The sequence below is a fragment of the Raphanus sativus genome, unplaced genomic scaffold (genome assembly GCF_000801105.2).
Source record: "Raphanus sativus cultivar WK10039 unplaced genomic scaffold, ASM80110v3 Scaffold0398, whole genome shotgun sequence".
In the NCBI taxonomy this organism is placed as follows: Eukaryota; Viridiplantae; Streptophyta; class Magnoliopsida; order Brassicales; family Brassicaceae; genus Raphanus; species Raphanus sativus.
This window is the reverse complement of record NW_026615717.1, coordinates 1-19,035: the sequence shown is the minus strand read 5'-3', so window position 1 is coordinate 19,035 and position 19,035 is coordinate 1. Positions and strand designations below refer to the sequence as shown.

The following is a 19,035-nucleotide window of genomic DNA, read 5'->3' as shown; positions in this document are numbered from 1 at the left end:
ATGCTACAAGTAGCAGTAATTTCTTCGTCCTTCTATGGAACAGAGATGGCTCTTTTGAGCACTTCACGAAACCAAGCTCTTTAAACGTCTGCTTCAGCTTGATATTCCATGCTCTCGGCGCTTGCTTTAGTCCGTAAAGAGCTCTATGTAGCTTGTAAACCTTCCCCTCACTGCCTTTGATCTTGAAGCCTTCGGGTTGTTGTACAAACACTTCTTCCTTAAGCTCACCATTCAAGAAAGCAGTCTTAACATCAAGATGATGTATTTCCCACTTGTTTGATGCAGCCAAAGCAATAAGTACTCTCACGGTTTCGATCCTTGCCACTGGAGCAAAGACCTCCTCAAAATCAATACCATGACGCTGTACGTACCCCTTTGCTACTAGTCTTGTTTTGTATTTATTTATACTCCCGTCTGCATTATGTTTTACTTTGAAAACCCACTTCAAGCCAATGGCTTTGCATCCGTCAGGAAGATCAACAAGGCTCCATGTTTTATTCTTCTTTATCGATGCTATCTCTTCTGCGCAAGCATCTCGCCACACTTTCTCTTCCTTTGCTTCGTTCCAGTCCCATGGTTCCTCATTTATCAGCAACAAGATCCGGTCTGTCTCAGCTATCTCCGACAGTAGCACATAATCTTCCAAATAAGCAGGTCTCACACTTTGCCTAGATGATCTTCTCAAGTTTAGGTGCTCTGTTTCTTCTCCATCTTCTCAATCGCTGTCATCCTCCTTATCTTCTATGCTCTCGTCTTCTTCTCTGTTATCAGCACTTTCAACGTTTTCTAGTAAGTCAAAAATGATCAAGCCGGGTTCGTTTGCTTCCTCTGTAATCGTGTTCCACTTCCACTGCTTATGTTCATCGAAGATAACCTCCCTGCTTACCATCACTCTGCGACTTGTTGGATCATACAAGCGATATGCTTTAGATCCCGGTTCAATCCCCAAGTGTACCAGTTCCCGAGTCCTGTCGTCTAGCTTCCTCAAGTGTGGTGCCTCGTTCCTTGCATAACAAACACATCCAAATACTCGTAGGTGCGCAACGTTTGGTTTCTTCTTCTTCAAGCATTCATAAGGGGTCTGATTTTCCAGAGTTCTTGTAGCAACTCTATTAATCAAATACGTCGAATGTCTCACCGCTTCTCCCCATAGATAACTTGGTAGCTTCATGTGTTTCATGATGCTTCTTGTCATCTCCATTAAAGTGTGATTTCGTCTCTCAACGACCCCATTTTGCTGTGGTGAATATGGCGCAGTTAGGTGTCGTTTTATACCATGAATGTCACAGAAAGCTTGAAAATCTTGTGAGCAAAATTCCCCTCCTCTATCAGTTCGAAATATCTTGATGACGTTTCCTGTCTCTTGCTCTACGCGCTTCTTGAAGTGTTTAAACTTATCAAAAGTTTCGCCTTTCTCTCTCAGAAGGATAGTCCACATATATCGTGTATAATCATCAATCAACACGAACACATATCTACTCTTAGCAGCCGTTGATGGTGAGATCGGTCCACAAAGATCTCCGTGAACAAGCTCAAGTGCTTGTGATGCTCGATAGAGTGTTGCCTTTGGAAAACTCTGTCTCGTCTGTTTCCCTAACAGACATGATGCACACATCTCTTTCTCAACGTCTATATCAGGAATGCCTGTGACAATCTCCTTGTTGATCATTGTTTTCATGGTTCCAGTTGCAACATGTCCAAGCCTTGCGTGCCAAGTTGCAGAGTCTCCGAGCCTATTGAGTTGGACACACTTAAGATTGGTATTGTCAACTTCCATGGTCACCTTGTACAGACGGTTCCTAGACCTTCTTTGATGCAGACCTCAAATCAGTAGCTGATCCAGAAGCCCAGGAAGCCCTTCCCGATGAAGAAGAAGTCCTTCCTAAACAGGAAACCTTTCCAGAAGAAGACGAAGTCCTTCCTAAACAGGAAGCCTTTCCAGAAGAAGACGAAGTCCTTCCTAAACAGGAAGCCTATCCCAAAGAAGAAGAAGTCTTTCCAAACTGGACCAATCAGGATATGTGTTCAGTCAAGACAATGTATCTCATCAACCCGGAGGAATTTAGACATGAAACCAATTTTCATGCGTTCTAAACTCCACAAGGAGACAAGCCCAACTGAAAGCATCCCCAAAGCTACTCAGACCAAGAAGATATGAATTTTACAAACCGGAGGTTCCCCAGCCCATCTATCTGCGAGTGTCCGAGTTTAGAAGATGTTTCAAGCCCAACGAAGAAGCGTTATGACCCAAACCAAGTCATGGACTTCAAGAAGAATCTCTTAGCTTTCCAGCAAGCCAATAATGAAGAGAAAAGTCCACGGAAATCTGAAATTACACTACAAGAAATACGAGTATTGGTAGCAGTTTGCGGTAGCACGAATTCCCGAACTGCTACTAAAAATGTCAAAACTCAGATTCTAACTCTATCATAGCATTAAATAAAAACTATACCGGATTTTCATTAAGCGGGAAATCAAAAACCCACTTTCGAGTCTGTTTTTCTTTGGTAACATTTAGAACCGCCAACACTTAGGGAAATTTTGGCTTTGACACCAAAACTTTTTGTGTTTGGGATTTTTTTTTGTTTTTGCTAAGTCCTTTCTTCAAATCAACAAAAAAAAAATTTCATTCATGTCTAGAGAAAAAGGTCAATTCTTTTTCCACTCGATGTGTTGATCTCAAACCCAGACAAGGCACAGCTCCGGCGAGTTTCCCCACATCTTCCGTTCTCAATCCAGCGACGCTTCTATCTGGCAATCCCAAGCCTCTGCTTCTGCGAAACCCTAGACGTTGGAGGTGAAGAAGACCTGCTACTCTTCAATGGCAGAAGTAGAGAACACTAATTCTATCCGGTCTCAGAAGACGAGATGGCAAGCTACGAGCCTGGAGACGGGTAGAACTTCATCCGCCTCTCTCTCTGTCTGTTCAATCCGATCTCAAATATATTTCTCCATCGCTGCTTCTCTGTCTATTTCAAGTTCCGTTGATTCTTCTTCTTCGTCGGGTATGATTTTCTTTGGATTTCATCATCATCGGTTGTTTCTTCTCTTTAGAATTTGCTTTCAAATCCAAATCGCTAGGATTCTGTTTCCTCACAAAGCTTCTCTGCAGTTTAACAGTTTAGTAGACTGAAGAAGTGAAAAGTCACATTGTTTTCTCTAAATGTTTCACTTAGGGACTATTGATTCAGTTACTCCAAGAGATCTGATGCAACTGCAGATTTGAGTGGTGCTATTGAGGTTTGTCACTCTTACTTACCTGTTGCGTTACTTGTTTTACTACCGAAAGAGCATAGCCTTAGTAGCCATTTTCATGTTGACAGGCAGGAAACAAAAAACACATTGAGAAGTACAGCAAACGAACTGTGAAGTTATTATACCATCCATTTCAAAGCAATTGAATCAAGTACTCTTATTAGTACATCTACAATATCCCACTCTCCAGGTGACAAAACAACTCAATGACGATTGCAGAACAATCTTCGCTCTGTGGTTGCTGTAACAGACTCGGAGTTGCTCTATAATCAGGCAAGTCTCTTTCATATTTCTTTGTAGATTTGTTGTTTATATGAAATGGCTTTGTAGATGCCTATATGTTTTCAGTGGCTTTGTTTGTTCATTGAGTTCTAAAGGTTGTCGCTTTAATGGTGTTTGTTGTGTAGGGGAATGATTTTACTCTTTTTAGCCTCTCCTTCTAGTTTTCTCTGCTATAATAATCTTCAAAGACTTAAATTCATTGTTGATAATCACTTATATACAAGGATGTATCCGTAACTACTCTTCCCTTGTTAAATCTCCTTCCACACTTGTCGTGTCCTTGTGAGATTCTGTGGTTAAGAGCTGAATCTTGCTGATTGTTCATGGGTTTGATATAAAGATCTGAATTTTGTTGTCTTTTGTCGGTTTATTTTGGTGTAGGCTGAGAGATTCTCTGGCTGCTTCAATTGAGAGTTTGGTCTCCTCACTTGAAGGGTACAATGTACTGAAGGATCAAGAATAGCTTGAGTGAAAGATTAAGTGAGATTAAGATGGAAATGGAGTTCTTGGATGCTCAAATGGCTTGTGTGCTTGATCAAAGAGACAGAGCCTTTGAAAGGATTGTCTATGCCTGCTTCAATTGAGAGTTTGGTGTCGTCACTTGAGAAAGAGAAGCAGAGGAGCGAGAAGCTTTATTTACTAGTATTGAGTTAGTTTAACTTGTTCTTTGGTTTTGTTTATGACTAGATTTGATGGTTACATGTTCTCTTATGGAGTTCATGTGTTTCATATATTGATTTTGTATGTTATTGAAACTTTAATGGAAAAGCAATGGTATTTTATGGTTTACTTGTGTTTAAAATTAAATTATAAATTCTATTTATAAATTTAGGGATATATAATTTTAACAAAGTGACTAGCTATATTTATTTTTAACCCCTAAACCCTAAATATATTTTTAATCCCTGAATCCTAAATACATTTTAACCCCTAAACCCTAAATATAATCATAAAATATAAATTTAAAACTTTTAACTTTACATAAAAAGACAGTTCGATATAAAAATATTAATGCAACCCTAATCCATCTAATACCCTAAACTCAAACATATATAAATGATATTATAAATACTAAATAAAATCTCTGAATATAATTTTTCAGATTTTAAATCCAAAATTTAAAATTAAAATTAAACTCAGTTTAATCTTTTTATTTTAGTCTATAAATTCCAAAACTTAAATCTTAAATCTTCAATACCTTAAACCCTATCTTCAAACATAAACCATACACATCAACTCTAAACTCTAAATTCTAAATATTTTTCAGTTATATTTTTAACTTAAATTTTATTTTAATGTAATAATACTGTTTTGTATTTTTACTTGTGTGTTTACTAGAGTACAAACTCCAAACCCTATTTGATAAACTCTAAGTACTCTACTTCAAACCCTAAATACTAGACCATAGATTATACCACTAAACTTCAATTAATTATAAATTCCAAAACGTAAATTATAAATTTCTAAATTGGTTTTTCAAATATCATCCTAAATTTTAAATTAACCAGAACTCTATTCACAAACCTTAATCGTTATACTTTAAACTTTTTTTTTGTAACTTACCTTATACTTTAAACTTCACCATAACTATATAAACTAATAGTCAACGATTGTAAAATTAATCAACAAATTTAAAAACTAGACATAAGTATGAATTACAAAGTCTTAGTTTTATAACAAACATCAACTTTAAGAAAATTACAAACTAAAAGTCACAAAATATTGGAAGCATCAAGCCGGAAGCGCAGTTATGAGCCTAAAGGAACTCTATTGGAAGCAAAAACTCATAAAAAAGGACTTGATCCAATTAAATCGAGAGAATTTTTCACAAATTCAGGTGAGAGTGAGTGAGGCTAATTCTTTGTTTGTTGCTGCGCAGGTACTTGCCCTGGAGTCGCCTACTACTGAAAACTTTGAAAAAGAAAAGGAACTCTGTGAGAAATGGACCTTCTTAAGAGCTAAGAAATCAAGAGTCAATTGGTTGAAGGAAGGAGACCTGAACTCTGCATACTTCTTCAGAGTATTTCAGACCAGAATCAGTTATAATTCCATCCGTTGTTTCCAGATCACTGGTGGACTCTTCATATCTGATCCTACTGCCATGAGCTTAATTGCTTTAAATCACTTCAAGAGCATACTTGGTCCTGATGGGTTCTTGCCTATCCAAACGTACTCTCACCCATCTTGGTTCCTTTCCCTCACTGGTTTCCAAATGCCTGTGGACCAGCTGCAGCCCATGATTTCTGTGCCTACTACCGAAGAGATCACTCGTCTGATGTTCAGGTTGAACCTCAACAAGGCGCCTGGCCCGGATGGTCTAACTTCAGGGTTCTATAAAGCAGCATGGAGCATTGTTGGAGAGGAGGTCTGTGCTTCTATCAAATCTTTCTTCGCCTGTCCATTCCTACCGGCATCAACAAATGCAACCATTTTGACCCTTGTACCTAAGAGGCCAGGAGCTTCTCTCATCTATGACTACCGACCGATAGCATGCATGAATACCATCTACAAGGTCATCTCCAGACTTCTGGTGAAAAGATTAAAGCCCATTCTCCCAGCTCTCATCCTTCCTTCGCAAACTGCCTTTGTTCAAAAACGTCTACTACTTGAGAACACCATCCTCGCAGGGGAACTTGTGAATGGGTATCATAAGGCATCAGGGCCCAAGAGAATTACTCTGAAAGTGGACATTGCGAAAGCCTTCGATACTATCTCCTGGGACTTTCTCTTCAACTGTCTCAAGGGAATAAATCTGCCTCCTCTGATGATTCAAAGACTCAAGGCTTGTGTCTGCTCCACCAACTTCACTCTTGGATATAATGGTACGGTTCATGGCTATTTCAAAGGGAAAAGGGGCTTGAGACAAGGAGACCCCTTGTCTCCCTATCTTTTTGTCATTGCCATGAACGTACTTTCTCATATGCTGAAAAAGGCTGCGGAAGAATTCAAGATCAACTATCACCATCAGTGTCACAACGCTAAGCTTACCCACTTAAGCTTCGCAGATGACCTCTTGATATTCATAGATGGCTCCCTCTCTTCTCTCCAGGCGGTTCTACAGGTGCTAAAAGAATTTGAGCAGCGCTCGGGTCTCGCGGTCAGTATGCAGAAGTCTACTTTCTTTGCCTCGGGATTAAGCCAGTGTGAAATAGACGCCATTCAAGTATCTACGGGGATGCCGATATCCACTCTCCCTGTTAGATATCTAGGAGTGCCGCTTAGTTCTTCAAAACCAACGCTGACTAGCTGTGAAGGAATGATTCAGCAGATCAAGGCAAAACTTTCTTCATGGAGTGCTAAAGTGCTTTCTTTTGCAGGGCGACTCCTATTGATTAAAACGGTGATTGCGGGGATAAATACATTCTGGTGCTCCTCTTTCATTCTTCCTAAGGCGTGTATAAAAAGGATCAATTCGCTATGTGGTGTTTTCCTATGGAAGGGAGACATAGAGAGCCATCACACTGCCAGGATAGCTTGGGAAGAAGTCACTAAGGAAAAGAAGCATGGAGGGCTGGGAATAAAGGATTTACTGGTCTGGAACAAAGCATGCACGCTTAAACTTATTTGGATGCTGTTCTTCCAAGGAGGATCAGTTTGGGTTGCTTGGTTTAAAAGTACTGTTCTATCCGATAACCTAAGCAACTTTTGGACTATCAAGCCTAGCACTAGGTTCTCCTGGCTAACCAACAAAATAATAAAGATGAGGGATGTCATGTTCACCTGGATTCAGATGAAGATTGGCAATGGAAGGCACTGTATGTTTTGGACAGACAACTGGTTCCCACATGGTAGATTGATCGACTTCATTCTTCAGGGAAGAAACACCAGACTTGGCATAAGAAAGGATGCGACTTTAGCTTCCCTGCATAACAATGGCAGTTGGCTCCTGCCTCCTGCTCGTTCAGATAATCAAGTTACGGTCATTGCGTTTCTATTATCATTAAACTTCACTGATGAGGATGATCACTATGAATGGGTGATTGATGGAAAGCAAAGTGAAACCTACTCTACAGGGTTAGTCTATCAGAAACTAAAGGGAGATCAGGCCATATTACCTTGGACTAAAGCGGTATGGATCAAAGGCGGAATCCCGAAACACAGCTTCTTTGCCTGGCTAGTCACTTTGAATCGGTGTCCAACTCGTGACAGACTACGTTCGTGGGGACTGCAAACTGACGCTTCTTGCTTGCTCTGTGCAGGATCGGAAGAGTCCAGAGATCACATTTATTTTCTCTGCCCTTACTCTTTTGAAATATGGTTGGCCATAGCTACTCGATTTAGGTTAATTCCTCAGAGAACTTGGATTGACAGCTTGAATCAGATGTCTGTGTTAATGGGGGATAGAACTAGGAAACGACTGCTGCTGCTCTCCTGGCAAGCGGTGATATACTGGGTTTGGATGGAAAGGAACTCACGGCTTCATCGAAATTCGGCGAGATCTTCGACAACTCTGCTTCGTTTCATAGACAGGCAGATTAAAGAAAAACTTGTGAGTCATCGAGACAGTAACCCTGCTTTGGCTTCCACTCTTCTTCAGTGTTGGTTCTCTGCATGTGATTGAAGCCTCAACCCTCCTCCACGATGACTGATCGTCTTACCAGGATAACTGATCGACATTCTTCGCTCTGGGCTACTTGCTCTCTTCTTTACAATAGGTTTTATTTAATATAACTGGGCCTTGCTCAAACACTAAACCCAATGGGTTATGTATTTTCTTTTCCTGCAATTTTATATAAATGAAAGCCTTTTCAAAAAAAAAAAAAAAAAAAGTCACAAAATATTGAAAAATAGAACAACGAAAGATAAAAACCAAAAAAGAATATATTAACTAACTATTCAGAGAAAGGGAAAACGATGAGCCAATCCACACTCATCACTCGGATCACTCTCTGAGCCGTATGATACATTTAGATCAATGGATGAGAATTTTTCTTTTTCTTTTTCCCTTTTCTTTTTTTTTCTCTTTCTCTCTTATCTTCACGAATCTCTAATCCTCTCCGTCGTCTTCGAAAAATCTCTCTTCCTTTTCAGATTTCATCTCCGAAAAATCTCTCACCAAACTCCATCTTTGTTCTTAATCATCTCACACACACCTCTCCCTGTCTTACTCTCCTAACCTCACTCACAGACAAGATTCATCTCACACAAACATCTCTCTCACACACAAACACATCCACAAACGAAAGAGAGAGATGGAATTCGGAGAAGACGCGACGGCCGGTCACATCGATTCAATGATTTGGAGTATTGTCTCTTGTGGGGATGTTGGTTCATGAACGGATTCAATGATAGAAGAATGGTTAATATGAAGTTAAAGTTCGTTTCTTTGTTTATGTGTGTTTCAGAATTCTCACATTTAGTTTCCTTTTTGATTTTATAGGTTGATTTTTGTTCGAGCTATGCCACTGGAGTAGGCGAACAGAGGCAGATGCTGGAACAGAGGCGTGGGCTCTGGAGGCTTGAACAGAGGCGTAGGAGTTGGGGATATTTTTGGGGGTTTTTAGATTTAGGTTTAAACCCGGTTTGATTGTAAACCGGATAATTTATAAACCGAATAAATTTGTAATCTGGTTTAAATTATAAACCGTAAACAGCTGTAAACCGACTTTTTAATATAAACCGAAGTCATTTATATAACCGGTTTAATTTATATATCGAGTTCTGTAAACCAAATTTCAATATTAAACCAGATTAAATCCAAAATTAATAATAATAATAATAATAATAATGATTAATTTTAATTTTATTATATTTTGTCGTAAATCAATATTAATTTTAATTTTCATAGCATTGAAAATATGTCATTAAAAATTACATAATGGCAAAATAAAAATGCCATAAACAATTAAGTAATAGCCAAAATAAGGTGCTATAAAAATAGTTTAATATAGCACATAATAAATGCTATAATATCTCTATTTTTTATAGCACACGAAAATACGCTATGATAGGATGGGGGGTCTACCATAGCTGCGGCTGTCAGAGCGTTTACAAAAACGCTACGAAAGCCCTATGGTAGCGTTTTTCGTGTGCTACTAATACTGATATTTCTTGTAGTGAATTATGGTCCAATCTCCAAAATCGGTCAAACCAATTCTGCACCTGCCTAATTTAGAGTTTCACCGGTTCAATCTTTGTCAAACCAAGACTTGGCGACCAGGAGAGATTATTTACCATCCAGAAGCTGCTATAACCTTCATTCCATGCTCCAGCACCCAGTGGATCAGGCGGATCTACTCTTGCTTTTACTTGCCTTATTTGGAGTCTTTGCCAATAAATCCCCAACAACTCTTTTACTTAATCTTTGGAGGCAAGGAGACTTATTGCACGACCAGATACACTCCAAGACTTCATTACTACTTGCCAAAGATTTCCAGAATCAAGCCAACCGAAGAATCCCTTGCACTCAGCCTAATCCCACCCGATTTGCTCATTTTGCCTCTAACGGCTAGTTTATTGAATTCTGTGATTTCTTTCTTATTTTTATCTTTTTAGACTGTTAGAGAATCATGTAAGGAGCTCTATATAAAGCTCATTTCGTCATTTGTAAAAATTACCTTTCAATCTATAAGTTTATTCAATAAGAAATTCAGTTTCTTCTTCAAAGTGTGTCTTTGAGTTTGTTCTTGTCATTAGTTTCATTTGAGAGAGTCATCTGTTGCTATTGATTCGCAGTTCTTAGGCTGTTGAGAGATTCAGCATCCCCTGGACTTCACTGATCAGAGAGTCTATCAAACCCAAGGATTGAGAGAGTCAATCAAAACTTCACCACCATCTCTACCAACATCCCACCTTCCGCAAGCTAAGCTTGGAATCTGCTGATCATCAAGTGATCTAAAGTTGGAGTGATTCCAGTCTTACATCATCTGGTATCAGAGCTTCAAAAGCTCCTATCTATCAGGTTTTATCTATCCAATTCGTTTTTTATTTTATTTGCTTTTGTGTTCTTATTAGAAAATAAAAAAAATATATAAAAATCGTTTTTGCTTTGTTTATGTTCTTGTTATTTGATTTCCAGAAAAATTGAAAACCATAAAAAGTTTGTTCATGTTCTAGTTTCTGTTTTTGATCCAGTTTATTATTCAAAAAAAAAACCATAAAAAATTGTTATTTGCTTCAAGTTTGCATATTTCTGCATTTTTGTGTTCTTGATAAAAAGAAAAAGAAAGAGAAAGAGTTTGTTAGTTTGATCCACGAAATTGTTTGATAAATAATAGTATTGGGGGTTGCATTCATTCCCCCAGCTCCCATTGCCAAATTTAAAATTTTGTATTTAGTTCATTTCCTAGTTTCCTTTTCGGTTTATTTGCTTCCATATAAAAAAAAAACAAATATTGTTCTTTGTTTCTATAAATTTGAAAACCAAAATAAAAAGTTAAATTTCTTGTTTTATTTTATATATTTCGTGCTGCATTGTTATAGTATTAAAAAAAAGAGTTAATTAAGAAGTGAATTTTCCATATTTTTATTTCCTTATTGTTTGCAACACACTTAATCGTTTTCTTTCTTTTCAAGGAGAAAACCAGAGGCAACCATGGAGGAAGAAGATGGAGAAAGTGATCTTAACACCTCAGAGATTGATTGGGGTGAAGAAGAAAACCACTCTTGGAGTGGAGGTGGAGAGTCTGACTACAACTCATGGGAAGGAGAAACTGATTCTGAAATCAGTATGGAGGAAGAATAGTTTGCTGAGGAGACTGGATCAGAAAAGGAACCAGAACCACCAGACCTTTACCAGCATGAGATTAACTCCATTGATTGGTCTAGAGAAGAAGCTGACCAGAGAGATAACCATGAGGGCGAGTTGTATCAAGAGGAAACTGGATCCGAGATCAGTCTAGAAGAACACAGCCAGCATGAAGAGGAGATTCATGGAGTAGAAACAGAAGATTGTTTCAATGAATAGGCTGAAGCAGAAGAGGTTTATCAAGAAGATGGCTTTGATTATAACTCAGAACATGAGGAGTCTTATGTTGAAGAGAGGCCATGGTGTGAGATACCATACTCTGATCATGAAGAAGAGGATGAAGAGGAGTCTCGTTCCAAGGAAATACCATGGTGTGAGCTACCTTATTCTGATCAGGAGGATGATCACCAAGTTGAAACTGATGCTCAAGTCAGTTTAGACTACTCTGAAGTAAGTTATGGAGATGAGCTGGAAAGCCATCCAGATTCTGCTGAAGAGAATGAAGTCTTAAGTGAGGCTGGAAGAGATGATGATGATGATGAGTATGAGCCAAGATACATCACATATTCAGGCTATAACCAAGGGCCAGAAGACTACTTCAGATGGGAGAAAGATATGGAGGATTGGTTCCAAGCCCACAATATTCCAGAGAAGAAGAAGACATTGTATGCTGAAGCAACTTTAATCAAGAATGTTTATGTGCATTGGGAACAAGACAGCTGTGTACGGTTTGAGCTTGAGCTACCAGAGTACTCTTGGGAAGAGATGAAGGAATTTCTACATAAGGATTTTGTAGAAGATGCTGAGTTCATCCAAGAAGCAGAAGAAGAGAATTATGCCGAGCCAGAGAGATTGATCATGGCAGTCAGAAAAGCTAAACCCAAGAAGACTTGTGATCCCAAGCCGAGGCATATTATGTGCGACCCATCTACCAGCAGGAGCAAGGCTAAGGAAGCTGTGAAACTTAAACCAAAGGAACCTGAAGCTGTGAAGAAGAAGATTAACCAACAAGAGAAGGGTTCATACCAGAGTTCACTGCAAGCTCCAAAGGTACAAGGTATATGTCCAGGAGCAAAGAAAGTTTTGCAAGTGCCCAAGAAGAAAGCAGAGCAAAAACAGATCATTAGAAAGCAACCCAATGAAGTGGTAGCTAAAACTCCAATCTATGAAGCTTCACAAGGACGACCAGGAACATCCAACCAAGGTAAGTCCCCTAACTATAATATTCTCAAGGGTAAGACATGTTATAGATGTTATAAAAGAGGATACTTTGCTGTAGCTTGTCCAACTAAGAAATCATTGAAAGAAACATCACTGGAAAAGAAAACTGATTTATCTAAAATTAGTGATAGTTTTATTCAATCTGATTTATTGGTTCAAAAATCTTGTGTGATGCACTTGTCTTTGCCAAAAGGTTTTGATCCAGGAACACTTAAAATAGAAGATCAACCAAACCGAGATCAAAAGTTGCAAAGAAGGCAGCAAACCAACACAAGCAGTCCAAAGAAGAAAATAATTCTTCAGCTTGTGGAAGCGATCAAAGTAAGTCTGGAAATTTCACATTTTGTTTATAAGTGCCCAAACACAGATATAATGCACTTGCTTCTTGTCCAAAATGTTGAGATTATTTCAGGTTGCAAAGAGGAAAGCTTCAAAGAAATCCCACCGGATACTCTTTTGTTGCTAGGAGCATCAACTCCAAGAGAGACCAGAAACGTGGCCAAAGAAACCTTGAAGATCCATCCACCTCAGAAGAGATTCAGTGGCCATAAACCTAGCAGTGGCGTGATCCTTTCACACTTTTTCAAAGAAGAGCCACCAAATGCACCATGCATCACCAAACAAAAATTGTATCAAGGTAAGGTTCTAAACTCCCAAAAGAGAATGAAACCTGACTTGCTATATTGTGGTGTATCAGGTTATCCAGTTTTGAGGTCAAAACCTTTACAAGGAGAAGGGAATGATGCAGACCTCAAATCAGTAGCTGATCCAGAAGCCCAGGAAGCCCTTCCCGATGAAGAAGAAGTCCTTCCTAAACAGGAAACTTTTCCAGAAGAATACGAAGTCCTTCCTAAACAGGAAGCCTTTCCAGAAGAAGACGAAGTCCTTCCTAAACAGGAAGCCTATCCCAAAGAAGAAGAAGTCTTTCCAAACCGGACCAATCAGGATATGTGTTCAGTCAAGACGTTGTATCTCATCAACCCGGAGGAATTTAGACATGAAACCAATTTTCATGCGTTCTACACTCAACAAGGAGACAAGCCCAATTGGAAGCATCCCCAAAGCTACTCAGACCAAGAAGATATGAATTTTACAAACCGGAGGTTCCCCAGCCCATCTATCTGCGAGTGTCCGAGTTTAGAAGATGTTTCAAGCCCAACGAAGAAGCATTATGACCCAAACCAAGTCATGGACTTCAAGAAGAATCTCTTAGCTTTCCAGCAATCCAATAATGAAGAGAAAAGCCACGAAAATCTGAAGTTATGGTCCAATCTCCAAAACCGGTCAAACCAATTCTGCACCTGCCTAATTTAGAGTTTCACCGGTTCAATCTTTGTCAAACCAAAACTTGGCGACCAGGAGAGATTATTTACCATCCAGAAGCTGCTATAATCTTCATTCCATGCTCCAGCACCCAGTGGATCAGGCGGATCTACTCTTGCTTTTACTTGCCTTATTTGGAGTCTTTGCCAATAAATCCCCAACAGCTCTTTTACTTAATCTTTGGAGGCAAGGAGACTTATTGCACGACCAGATACACTCCAAGACTTCATTACTACTTGCAAAAGCTTTCCAGAATCAAGCCAACCGAAGAATCCCTTGCACTCAGCCTAATCCCACCCGATTTGCTCATTTTGCCTCTAACGGCTAGTTTATTGAATTCTGTGATTTCTTTCTTATTTTTATCTTTTTAGACTGTTAGAGAATCATGTAAGGAGCTCTATATAAAGCTCATTTCGTCATTTGTAAAAATTACCTTTCAATCTATAAGTTTATTCAATAAGAAATTCAGTTTCTTCTTCAAAGTGTGTCTTTGAGTTTGTTCTTGTCATTAGTTTCATTTGAGAGAGTCATCTGTTGCTATTGATTCGTAGTTCTTAGGCTGTTGAGAGATTCAGCATCCCCTGGACTTCACTGATTGAGAGAGTCGATCAAACCCAAGGATTGAGAGAGTCAATCAAAACTTCACCACCATCTCTACCAACATCCCACCTTCCGCAAGCTAAGCTTGGAATCTGCTGATCATCAAGTGATCTAAAGTTGGAGTGATTCCAGTCTTACATCATTCTTGCTTTCACTAATAGATTACCATCACGATCATAGAGTGTGAGAAAGTCATCTTTCATCCTTACGTCGCATCCGGCCTCTGTAGCTTGTCCTAAGCTAATGATGTTACTTCTCAACTCCGGTATATAGTAGACGTTGGTCAACACCTTACGCTTCCCTTCCTTGCTGATAAACGTTATTGAGCCTTTTCCTTTGATATCTATGCGAGAATCATCGCCAAAGCGCACCTTTCCCGTGACTTTCTCATTGATCTCTGTAAAGTATGATCTTTTTCCAGACATGTGATTACTTGCCCTGTTGTCTAGATACCACATATTATCTCCATCAACTTGTGTTTCGAACTTGCTTGGCTTCACATTCTCTTTGTTGAGATATACCACCTCGTTCATCATTAATTCCTCTGCTTCACGTGTGCTCTCATTGTCATTCTCATGTGTTTCTTGAAGCTTAAGGAGCCTATCAGGAAAATTGTAAGCGTAGTGACCAGCTTTGTCACAACGGAAACACACTACTCTTGACGTATCACGTCCATCCTTCTAATCTTTCTGAACAGTGTTCAAAAATGCGCCCTACGCGGCTGCCTATACGGTCGGTATACGCTATGCGCCCATGTAACGTATCTAATTCAGCATAAACGGGTTAATATACGGTTTCATAGAAAAACGGACGTTTATACGCCGAATAGTCCGCATATACAGTGGCGTCTATGCGTTTATCTTTCTTTTGCTCAGAAAAAATAAAGTTACATAAAGTCATAACTATATAATAAACTAAAAACTCAAAACTACGTAGTTTAGGTAAGGTTTTTAAGTTGTTAACCCTAATTAACAATACACGTTAACTTATGAACTTATTGTCTTCTCTAGCTACCAAAAAATCAAGTCCCCCACACCTTCACTTTATCGCTTTCTATCTCTAGCAAAAGTATTATTTTGATTTATGCTCTCTTTTCTTGTTTCTGTACACATGTTTTCCTTTGTTTTGAATCTATTTGTTGGTATCCATTCCAATTGGCAGTGTACAAAACAATAATAATATTTTCTGAGTGAAACCTTTTTATAATATAGTGTGAATTATGATATTTGTAATTTATAATACTAAGAATTTAATATTGAAAACCTTATTTCTTTAGTATTAATATCATTTTATTTTCATATCAATAATTACATATAGATATACCTATATATGTATATATATTATGTCTATATATTATGTCCGCTTATGCCCCGTTTAGGCATCCGCGTATACAGTTAGGCGCTAGGCGCTAGGCCACCGCACAGAGAGCGTATAGCGCATTTTAGAACACTGGTATTATTCCATCTACCACGTCATCTTCCTCTGTAAGAACCACGTCCTCCGCATCCTCTTCCTCTACTGTATGAGTCTTGATCGTCTTGTGACTCAGAGTTGGCGTATAAGAGCTTACCCTGATCCTCTTGTGGCTCTTCATCCACTTTGATTCGTTCCTCATAAGCTTTTAGCCGCCCACAACAATATCCTCAAAACTTGTGGTATTAAGGTTGAGAACCTGCTCAAGTGCCGCTATAATAGTTATATACTTCTTCTTCGGAAGACCACTCAGAAATTTTTTCACCATCTTTGGTTCATCAATGATTTCTCCCAACGAAGACGATCTTGATGACATCTCTGATAATTTACCTGAGAAATCATCAATAGTATCTGTTTCTTTCATTCTAAGTCAGTTGAAATCTTCCATCAATGTTTGTAGTCTAGCTTCTCGGATCCTATCAGCTCCTACATATCTTGACTTTATTGATTCCCATATTTTCTTTGAAGTATCAAGATTACCAACTGCCAGAATTAGAGCTTCTGGAGTGGACTCATATAGCAGTGCTCGAGCTAAGTCGTTTTTCTCTCTATCGTCTACACCTGGCTCGATTGCCTCCCAAGCTCTGTGCACCCTAAGAGCTGCCTCCATCCTCATGCTCCACACCGTATAGTTTGTATTAGTGAGCATTGGACATTGTATCCTCGAAGGACTGCTTTCTCTCGGCTTGTTCGTCGGCACAACAATACTTTTATCACCCATGTTTCTTCTCTCGAATGATTTGATTTTCGATAGAAGGTTCTGATACCAATTATTGAATCGTAAACCTCTTGCAAACTAGATATCTCAAAATTACTCACTTTATTAATATCTCAAACTCAAACTCATAAGTTATGCTACATCATAGCATCTCATTATATACAACTTTTGATTTCCTAAACTCATTAGTAAATACATCTTATAGATAACTCTCATTCTATTACTAATCCTAATCTCATTAGGATAACTTATATCATAAGTTATCTCAAGTTTACTATGTCAACACCAACCAATGGCACATGTTATGCCTAGTGGCTAGTGCATTTCCAAACAAAATAAATTACCAATTAAAATTATAATTATAATTAACTACAGTTATTTTTTTATATTGCAATGTGAGGAAGGGTTTTTTTTTTGAAAAAAGGGCTTTTAATAGGAAGGTTTTTTCACAGCGGTAATTTTATATGTCAACTGATAAAGTAACAAATAAATAAAAAAACTATTTAAAATTGATTATTTGTCGGGTGCTGACTTTTCTGGTATTTATAGATACATTTCATGGAAAATGTGGGAAACATGTCTCTTTATTATTTCCTCTCTTTCTTTAACTATGGGTATGCGATTATTTAATTGGTCTAGAAGCAAACTCGAACTTCAATGGCAACAAAAGATAAGTAATAAAAAAACACATCTTATCTGCCGAAAAGAGAACATAGCAATGGTTTGACCACATTTTACTTATTTTAAAAGAAAATAAAGTATATACTAGTCTTTTAGAATCATTCAAAACCATTTATATTCCCTTGAAATGCTTAAATATTTCTTTAAACCCCGTATCCGTCTTGGAAAGGTGACTAAACCCTTTCCGTTGACAAAGTGAATAAAACAATCATACCAGATCATCAATAATAAGTTTGAAAAGATATGTTTATTTATCAAGGACTATATTATAAGAAACTCAATTATTAGACCATGACTTCGTAAATGGTGAAGTAAGGGTAAATGGAAAGTTAGGGCCGCCGCCCTCTTCTAATTGTCAATTTCTATATATAACATGTATTCAGGAAACATATAAAGCCAGAAAAAAAAAAACACAGCAAATGTCAAATGAAGCTTGGGGCCTGACCCATTAACATTTTCGCGATTCTGGATTCTAACCTCCTCATAAGAAGAGTGATATGCTATAATGGAGAGTCCGATAATGAAGACATGGAGAAAAATAAAGACTTTTGGCAAAACGAGCTCTTCAACCACGGTTTCTCTCACAAGGAGCAAGACTTGGAATGGCTCTGCTTATCTCGAGGATGCTAAGAACAGGGAATCCATAGGAAAGATCAAGAAAAAGTGTTTCACTGTTTACGTGGGTCCCATGAAACAGAGAATCGTGGTGAAAACGAAACTGTTGAACCATCCTTTGTTCAAGAACTTGTTAGAAGACGCAGAGAATGAATATGGATATAGACGTGATGGGCCCATTGTTCTTCCTTGCGAGGTTGACTTCTTCTACAAGGTTTTGGCTGAAATAGAGTCCGATGTTCAGGGTGATGATTATGATGAAGATGATGATGGTTTGATTAGTTCTCCGATTTGCGGGTTGGGTAGTCCCTGTGGTGGTCTCGATTCCATTGGCATGAGAAGGAACGGTTCTTACAAGCTTCTTCGATCTCCATCTTTGTTCAAGTTGAATAGATTTTGAATTTCTTTTTCTTTTCATTTTCCATAATATATTTGTTATTGTTCATAACCTTACCATATGCATATACGTTTCAAGCTTGAGTAGAGAAAAAATGTGAGGCAAAAAAGAACCCCCACATTTCCGAATGCAACAATTTGAATAGACAACTTTCCATAATATTTTCTTGTGATTCTGATGTCGATTTATATCAGATTTGACAAAATGTTTATAACTGTATTTTTTTGGTATTCCAAATCTATGGCTAAATCCATATTTATCTCTAAAAGGAGGTTTACTCTATGGATATACCTTTCATCCAAATATATAAATAGATCATAAGTAGGGGATCTATCCGTGTAGCTGTTGTGGTTTACTGATTTTGAATATTAAATCTTAACAAGATTTTGACCCGTGATTTGAAAGCACGGAGTTATTTTTTGAATCAAACCATATTTATATGATATAAATTTGTTTTTTTTAATAATTATGTATCTACATTTAAATGTTACACGTGAAACGTTATATTCAGTGTCTTGAAACCCGATTCAGATCCACGATTAAACCGGGTTTTCAACATTCTTTAATGTAATAATTTACTATATAATTTGGTAGCTATATGACAAATATGTGACAAAAGATTGCTAGTGGTTTGCCTGCGCGATATTGGTTTTCTAATTATGTATTATTTTTAAACTATTATTGTATAATTATGTTGTCAAGTAATTTGGAGAGTAGTGTTTCCAAATAACACTAACCCAAACCTAACAATTGGTTATTCAGAGGTTAATTAGTTGTTGTCTG

At 38.0% G+C, this 19,035-nt stretch overlaps 2 protein-coding genes and 1 long non-coding RNA gene across 3 annotated transcripts; 2 read left to right on the top strand and 1 right to left on the bottom strand.

The window, feature by feature from the left end:
* The first annotated feature begins 8,366 nt into the window (after positions 1–8,366).
* On the top strand, positions 8,367–9,174 carry LOC130502038 (uncharacterized). The gene is made up of 2 exons (XR_008940016.1): positions 8,367–8,836; positions 8,918–9,174. It is a non-coding gene; the product is annotated as an uncharacterized LOC130502038 (long non-coding RNA).
* Positions 9,175–14,502: 5,328 nt separating this feature from the next.
* LOC108845047 (uncharacterized) lies at positions 14,503–16,562 on the bottom strand. The gene is made up of 5 exons (XM_018618317.1): positions 16,322–16,562; positions 16,041–16,171; positions 15,837–15,986; positions 15,161–15,232; positions 14,503–15,045 (listed from the first exon to the last, which is right to left on the bottom strand). Exons 1-5 carry the CDS (start codon positions 16,560–16,562, stop codon positions 14,503–14,505), a joined length of 1,137 nt encoding a protein of 378 aa, XP_018473819.1.
* Positions 16,563–17,637: 1,075 nt separating this feature from the next.
* Positions 17,638–18,482, top strand: LOC108846621 (auxin-responsive protein SAUR71-like). Its single transcript, XM_018619836.2, has one exon. It carries the CDS (start codon positions 17,746–17,748, stop codon positions 18,253–18,255), a length of 510 nt encoding a protein of 169 aa, XP_018475338.1. The 5' UTR covers positions 17,638–17,745; the 3' UTR covers positions 18,256–18,482.
* The last annotated feature ends 553 nt before the right edge of the window (positions 18,483–19,035 follow it).